General features: G+C 41.4%; 1 protein-coding gene across 1 annotated transcript; it reads left to right on the top strand.

Moving 5' to 3' along the window:
- The first annotated feature begins 225 nt into the window (after positions 1-225).
- LOC145407837 (uncharacterized) lies at positions 226-7556 on the top strand. The gene is made up of 2 exons (XM_080278692.1): positions 226-311; positions 6795-7556. Exons 1-2 carry the CDS (start codon positions 245-247, stop codon positions 7028-7030), a joined length of 303 nt encoding a protein of 100 aa, XP_080134818.1. The 5' UTR covers positions 226-244; the 3' UTR covers positions 7031-7556.
- Positions 7557-8692: the final 1136 nt, after the last annotated feature.

The raw sequence follows: 8692 nt of genomic DNA on the forward strand, positions 1-8692 counted from the left end.
TAAACACTTCGTAAAAATTAGGAAAAAGGAATTTTTCTTTTTTTCATAATACTTTTCTTAACACCGAATAAATAAGAACAATATTTCTCTATATAGCAGTATATGACAGTTCCATCTGTGCCATGATTGGCTAGCTATTATGACGTCACTAGCTCCTCCCCCTTACAACACTTGTGGCTGCTGGGCCAGCCGCCATAAGCGTGGAGGATGTGGGAATTCAGTGTGGACCCTGACACCGAGGAGGATGAACGCTATGGCTACTTTCGCTCTGCTCTGCATTTTACTGGCTGTCCTTCCTGCTTTGAGTTCAGGTACGGTAATGTATGAAGTTTTTTTTTTTTTTTTTTCATGATGTCAAGAGCCTTTCGGAATTTCGTTATAGCTCTTCACTAGCGATTTATTCTGTCCGAACATCGATATCCTCTCGCAATAGATGCAAAGTACCGGATGTCTATATGGAATTTTAAACTGAGGTTTCGTTGCATATTTTCCTCAGTGGTTTATTCTGATCATTGCACATTGATATGCTCTTGCATTAGTGCAAACTGTTTCAATAATAAACAATATAAATAACGCTCAAAAGTGCAGAGATGTTTTATGCTAAAATATAATAACAACAACAACAATAATAATAATAATAATAATCTATCTATCTATCTATCTATACCCCGACGCCCTAATCCCGCAAAGGGTGGCCGCAGACAAAACGCCTCCAAGTCACTCTGTCACCCACCATTTGACTCCCCTCCCCCCAACTCACCCCTCCCTCCCTCATATACCTCTCAACTCCATCCCTTCACCTCATCCTCGGTCTACCCCTCCCTCTCCCTCCCTCCACCTCACCTACATACACCCTCTTAGTCAGTCTTTCATCCTCCATTCTCTCCACATGTCCAAACCACCTCAGTGTATTTCTCCTAATCTTTTCAACCACATCCACATCTACCCCACAACGTTCCTTCACTTCTTCATTCGTCAACCTGTCCCTCCACGTCACTCTACATGCTCCTCTCAAGTAACTCATTTCCACTGCTCTCACTCTTGACTTGTTCCCCTCTTGCAAGGTCCATGCCTCGCTTCAATACGTCAGGGTAGGGATCACAGTACCATCAAGCAGTGACTTCTTAACTTCCATACTCACCTACCTATTTCTCATCACTGCTTTCAGTGTACCAACAACCATTCTTCCCTGCTGTACCCTTTCACGTACTTCATCCCCCAAAGTTCCATCCTTACTCATCACACTACCCAAGTACTTGAATGCACTCACATTCTCCATATCCTCACCATCCAACCTCACTGCACACTCTGTGACTTCATTCCTCTCAAACACCATAACTTTACTTTTGTTTACATTAACTTTCAGCTTCCTCCTCCTACACACTGTCCCAAATTCATTCACCAAACCTTGCAACTCCCATTCATCTTCACTCAACAATACTGTATCATCAGCAAACAGCAACACCGGAAGCTTCCAAATCTCACCCTCATTCATTAGGGCCACCCCCACATCCACTGCCCTACCTTGCACCTCCTTTATAACCCCATCCATATATATATATTAATCAGCCATGGAGACATCACACACCCCTGTTTCAGTCCCACATTGAGATCAAACAACTCACTCAGCTCACCATCCACTCGCACTGTAGCCCTTGCTCCCTCGTACATACTCTTCACAGCACTCAACAATTTCCCCTCCACTCCATATATTCTTAATACCTTCCACATACCTTGCCTATCTATTCTGTCATAAGCTTTCTCCAAGTCCATGAAGGCAGCATACACTTTCCTTCCCTTCTCTAGATACTTCTCCACTAAATATCTTAGAACAAATATCTGATCTACACACCCTTTTCCCTTCCTAAATCCCCCTTGTTCTTCTCCAATAGCTCCTCTGTCATATGCCTAACCCTATCAATAAGTATTCTACCATATATTTTACCAGTCACACTAAGAAGGCAAATACCCCTATGGTTACCACATACTTCTCTCTCCCCTTTTCCTTTGTACAGAGGAACAATTATACCTGATTTCCAGTCCTCTGGAACCCTTCCCTCTTCCCAAGCCAATCTACACAACTTCCATATCCACTCCACAACAATCTCACCCCCATACCTAAGCATTTCACCACACACTCCATCAATTCCTGGGGCCTTTCCCAACTTAATCTTCTTCATCGCTTCCACTACTTCCGACCTACTGATCTCTTCCTCCCTCCTCTCATCTCTTCTTCTCCCAGCCATTCCCCAACCACTTATACTCACACTGCTCTCACTCTCTACATTCAACAAATCCTCAAAGTGCTCCTTCCATCTCCTCAATTTCTCTCTCTTCTCCACCAACAATCTATTATTCCTATCTTTCACTCCCCTACTATTTCCCCTTTCACACTGCCTTACTTTCTTTACCTCCTTCCAAAACAATTTCTTACTCTCCCTCCATTTCACAATCAGATTCCTCCCAATCTCTTCATCCACTTTCTTCTTACTCTCCTTCACCAGTCTCTTAACCTCCCTTTTCCTGCTCACATATACCTCTCTCTTCTCTCTCTCATCTTCTCCCCTACCTCTACTCGCCAACCATTCACCATATGCCTTCTTCTTTTGTTCCACAGCTCGTTTCACCTCATCATTCCACCATGCTGTCCGTTGCACACCCTTGCATCTCCTCCTCACTCCACAAACCACCTCACACGCTGCGCTTATCTCTCCCGTGAATATCTTACATACGTCTTCCACCCTTTCCATCTGCTCTAGCTCATACCTTCCCAATCTTTCTTCCACTATGGTCTAATACTCTGTCCTTTTCTCACTATCTTGCAATTTCTCCACTCTTCTCACAGGAGCTGCTTCCTCCTGTCTTCCCCTTCGTCTCCTCAACCACTTTCTTTGCAGCTCTACCTTGGCCATCACCAAGTGATGGTCCGAGACTCCATTCCCCCACCCTCTCCACACCCTTGCATCCAACACTTGTCTTCTCATTCGCTCATCCACACACACGTAGTCTATCATTGCCTTTCGTTCAACAAGTTCACCATCCATCCTCCTCATTACTCTCCATGTATACCGGTGGATCATCTTATGACGAAAGTAGGTGTTGGCTATTGCCAACCCCTTACCAGCACAGATGTCCACCAAAGCACTACCATTCCCATCTACTTCAGCTGGCACACCCCATTGACCAACCACTCCATCCACTCGTACATTCCCAACTTTGCCATTCATGTCTCCAATCAGCAGCACTCTCTCGCTCCTCTCAAACTTGTCCATACATGCTTCTACTCTCGCCCAAAACTCATCTTTCACTCTTGCCACTCGATCCTCTGTTGGAGCATACACACATACAATCGCCCATGCTTGTATACCTACTTTCATCCTCACCCATACAATCCTTGCACCCACTGTTCCATACTCTCTTATATTCTCCTTCCACTTCTTGCTTATCATCAGACATACTCCCTCTCTTGCCCTCTCATTTTCACTGACTCCCGCACATATACCTACACCGTATTCCCAGTCTCTCATCCTTTCACCTTTCGATTTAGTTTCAGTCAATCCACATATATCCACTTTTGCATCCTCAAGCACCTGGACAATCTCTCTCTCTTTCACTTCATCATTCACTCCTCTCACATTCCACGTTCCTACCCTCAGAATGTCCTTTGTCCGTTCCTTAGTCGTCAACGTATGGTCCGTCCGGCTCCGAGGCGCTTTATTTGTTTTTTTAGTTAGTTCTTTTTACGGGGTGGGGCACTAACCCACCACCAACCCTTTTAGTCGCCTCGTACGACAAGCAGGGATACTGGGGGAGTATTCTTGAAACCCCCCTACCATCGACCAATCATCCAATACTACATTGCCCCAGGAGGAGCGTAGGAGCCCGGGGCTAGGCAAGGTGGTGCTGACATTTAAGATGAGAGTGAACAGCCTCACTCATTCCTGAGTGACATTACGTGAGCAATAAACCCCAACCACTCCTTGGATATAAACCTTCACCGGCTCAATCAGATTCTAGCACAGTAATTCCCCACTAAACCACAAGGCGCCAAAATTTGGTTATATGGTTACCACCGAGGATAGCAAATAGTTTCCTGGTGAACAGGAAACCATTTGGCTTGTCACTCAGTGTAGAGTCATCCACAGGCAGAAGGAAGAGGAAAGAATGAAGGAAAGACAGAAGAGGGAGTGTAAAGTCACCAGTTGGCAGAAGGATGAGGAAAGTATGAAGGACAGAATGACTGAAGAGGACGGAAGGAAAGAAGGATGGAGGAGACGAAAAGACAGACACCCGAGAGCAGCCCTGCATCGAGTGAGTGGATGGTGAGCGCCCCCACCTACCACAAATAATAATAATAATAATAATAATAATAATAATAATAATAATAATAATACATAGCTAAAGAAGAGGTGTTACGAAGCCTACTACAACACTAAGAAAAATATGTTATATATAATACTGTTGTTTTCACACACACACACACACACACACACACACACACACACACACACACACACACACACACACACACACACACATTTATTTCCTTTTTTTGTCAGTGTCATTTTTCTTCTTATATATGATTGATTCGCTGTACTTTCACTTTTATTATTATAATTATTATTATTATTATTATAATTATTATTATGAGTAGTGGTAGTAGTAATAATAGTAGCAGTAGTAGTATCATTACTACTACTACTACTACTACTACTATTATACTACAACTACTGTTAACATTATTATTATTTTTATAACTATCAGTATTATTATCCTCACCATTATTCCATATGGTGGGGATATAGTAATCGCCCCTGTCCGTCCGTCTTTCCGTCCGGGCCTGTATCTCGTAAACTACCAGGTGGATTGGCTTCCAATCACACCAAAAGATAGAGTATGTGTCGTAGTTGATGCCCGTATAGGTAAAATTGCCATATTGTCTGTACTTCACGAGCTATGACCATATAAGGAAAAATCTGTCTTGTTACCTCCGCCAAGGAGGTTATGTTTTACCCCGCGTTGGTTGGTTGGGTTCTCTGTCTTGCTCTCTGTTAGCAGGATTACTCAAAAAGTTATGAGCGGATTTTGATTCAATTTTGTGGAAGGGTGGGCTATGGGCCAAGGAAGAATGATTAAATTTGGGGTCGGATCCGGATCCGGAGTATCCCGCACAAGTTCGCAATGAATTTCAATGAAATTTTATGGAAAGATGGGCCATGCGCCAAAAACGAACTGATTAAATATGGGGGCGGATCCGGATCCTATATCCACTAATACGGATCCGGATGCTTTTTAATGGCAATGGTATTGGCCGAGGTATGCGCTCTGAGAGTGCTTTCTAGTGTTATATTTTGGAAACTTCTTGTTGGATTATCTTCATATAATACAGAAAGGAAGAGTATAAGCTCTGCTTTATATCCTTATAAATGGAATTACCACACTGTATTTTACGAGCTATATCTATTCAAGGGAACTAACCCGTAAGTAGCTGTATCTTGGAAACTACTTGCTGGATCGTCTTAAAAAACGAGAAGCGGTGCCAAGGCACAGCAAACCTGTGTCCGGCAGTCATTTAAGTACTGACCTATAAACACAACACGATATCTAGTCAAAGATGTCACAAAATTTAGAGTAAATCGGGTGAAAAATGACGATTTTTAGCCGATTTGAAATGTTAGGCCCGACTCACCTGATATTGACCCTCCTACCACTAACTGGGTGATGGCCCCCTAATGTAATGAAGCACGTTATAGGTTGCAAATTTGATAGATGCATCGTTAGGTATTGGTTTCATGTCGGTGTGACGTATTTATAATAAGTTATGTTTTTTATTTTTTTTTTTTTTATTTATTTTTTTTTTTAGGTGGCCTGCAGCCAGGGCGTTGGCCCAATGTGGCCCCATATTTAATCAGGTGTTCAGAAGGTCATAGTACATGATGCCTGTAATTTTAGCAAAACCTACACCACTAGTTTTCACGTAAAACTTAACAGACAGGCAAACAAACAAACAGACGAACAAACCGAGTGAAAACAATAGCCTACCAATCTCCGAGCCCTTCCGGTGCGGGGCGGGTAAAGATAGTTGACGAGTCCTAGTTTACGGCCCTATATATATATATATATATATATATATATATATATATATATATATATATATATATATATATATAGATATATATATACAGTATATCACTCATCTTAAATGTCTGGGCTTCTTCGCTCCTCATGGGGCAACGTAGGATTGGATGATGGATATATATATATATATATATATATATATATATATATATATATATATATATATATATATATATATATATATAGTAGTTATATTATCATCAATTTTATTATTATCACCACTACTATTGTCATTATTATCACTCACTACTATTGTTATTATTAATACTATTATCATTATTTATATCAGTCACTGTCACTACTACTATTATCATCACTACTCTTATTATTATCACCACTACTATTATTTTTCATTACCATTGCTATTGTTATTATCACTACCACTATTATCATGGCTGCTGCTACTGTCTCTACTATTATTATCACTGCTGCTGTTATTATCACTACTACTATTATTATTATCACTACTACTTTTATTATTGTCACTTCAATCATTATCGCTATAATTGTTATCACTACTGTTACTATTCCGAGTACCACTACTATTATTACCACTACGACTATTGTTATCACTATCACTGTTATCATTATCATTGCTGCTATTATTATTATCATCGTCACTAGTACTAATATTTTCACTTCCTGACCTACAACAGGTGAGAGCAAGCCCGGGTGTGAGGACTTTCCCTGTTGCTACCCGAATCAACACGGCACGTGTAACTGCGACAGATACTGTCCCAGGAGGAAGAGGTCGTCCGGGGAGCCCATCACGACCACAACGACAACGAAGACGACCAGGACGACTCGAGGTGACCCCAGCATCGGCAGTGTGAGTAGTGGTAAAGGTCGTCGTGAAGCCCCCAGTGGTCGTCGAGCAGTATGGCAGTCGTAAGCAAGAACTCGGCTCCATTATCCTCAACAAGAACGACAAGAACACCAACAAAAACAACAATAAAAGAACAACTAGAATGGCAAATAAACAAGAACAAAGAACAAGAACAACAGTGCCATCAGAACAACTAAAAAAACAACTAAGTAAAAAAAAACAAGAAACAAACAAAAAAATAACAAGAAACCATCAACAACAAAAACAATGACATTTATAGTCCTTTCACCTTAGCTTGGCCCAGGTTTTCCTCCTTTTGCAGCTTTTTTCACGCAGCTCAGCGGCGGAATAAGACAATGGTACGGATCTACAACCTTTCCAATGCACTTCTTCGTGACTAGCAATTTGAAGGGGTTAATGATGGCTATATATCCCCACACCCCCCAGTTCCAAAATTCCCTCCTACTCTTAATAAATCACTTGGATGTGATATGGATTATATGAAAAGGTAAAAAAAAAAGGGTAATGCTTCTCTCTCTCTCTCTCTCTCTCTCTCTCTCTCTCTCTCTCTCGCCAAATATATTATTCAGAGAGTGAAATACTATGTCTCATTATCCTGTGTGGTGTGGTGTCGCGCGGGTATTATTGACTGGTGTGGTATTATCCTGTGTGGTGGTGTCATCTGGTGTGGGTAATACTGAATGGTATTATACAAAGAAATCCTGACAGCAACAACCCCTTGCTCCTTTCAGGCTGTCTGGTAGAGAGTTTACCCGTATCACACTAGCAATGGAGATCTACGTCCTCTTCAGAAACGCCGGTGCCGTAGACCTACGTCCTGCAGCATTGATAAGTCATTGCAAGCAACCGAAGTAAAATGGAAGATAATTTACTATCTCGCTAACTTCAGACATTTTCCGCTACGCTTACAATAATGATTTAGGAGCACAGGAGGCGAGTGAGTCTTAACAGGCGCACTGCCACTCTCCTCTGTTTGTAACCTTGAAGATTTCAGAGGTCTGGTGCCACCAGCCAGACTCGATTTAACCAGCTTTTTGGTTTTGGTGTTGAAGTACTTACAGCAAAGTACTGGAGTTTACATTCTGAAGCAAAAAGACTCGTCAGACAAGAGGAGGCTATATGATGAAAAGACAACAGAGATAGAAAGTAAGTCAAAATGACCGTCAGAGCAAAAGAGCAGCGAATCAGGCTACAAAGGAGTTAACTGGGACTGAAAAGAGAAGGTTGGAAATACCTGTACGAAATAGAAATGGTAACATGATGACAAAAGATTTGGATATAAAAGGAAGGTGGAAAGAGTATTTTTAATCTGTTCTAAATAGACCAATCCCAGCTGAAGAGGACATTTTGCCAGCCGAGAGGGATTTGCAGATAGAAACAGGGGATATAACCTTGGAAGAGGTAGCAAAATCTCTATATAATTTTAAGGCCCCAAGAGAGGATATAATATTTCCTGAAATGCTTAAGGTGGAAAATGATGAGTTGATGAATGCGTTTTTGAAACTTTTTAATGTGGCTTGGGATAATGGTGGAATTCCAGAAGAGTGGAAAAATGGAGTGATTATAAAAATACCAAAAAAGGGAGATTTAAGTGTGTGGGGGAAATTGGAGGGGGATAACACTGACACCTGTAGCTGCAAAAGTCATTTCCAAAATCTTGTTGAACAGAATACAGCCAGTAATTGATAAAATTTTAAGAGAACAAGC

The sequence above is a fragment of the Coenobita brevimanus genome, chromosome 74 (assembly GCF_032717465.1).
Source record: "Coenobita brevimanus isolate Jiangsu-jjx chromosome 74, ASM3271746v2, whole genome shotgun sequence".
NCBI lineage: Eukaryota > Metazoa > Arthropoda > Malacostraca > Decapoda > Coenobitidae > Coenobita > Coenobita brevimanus.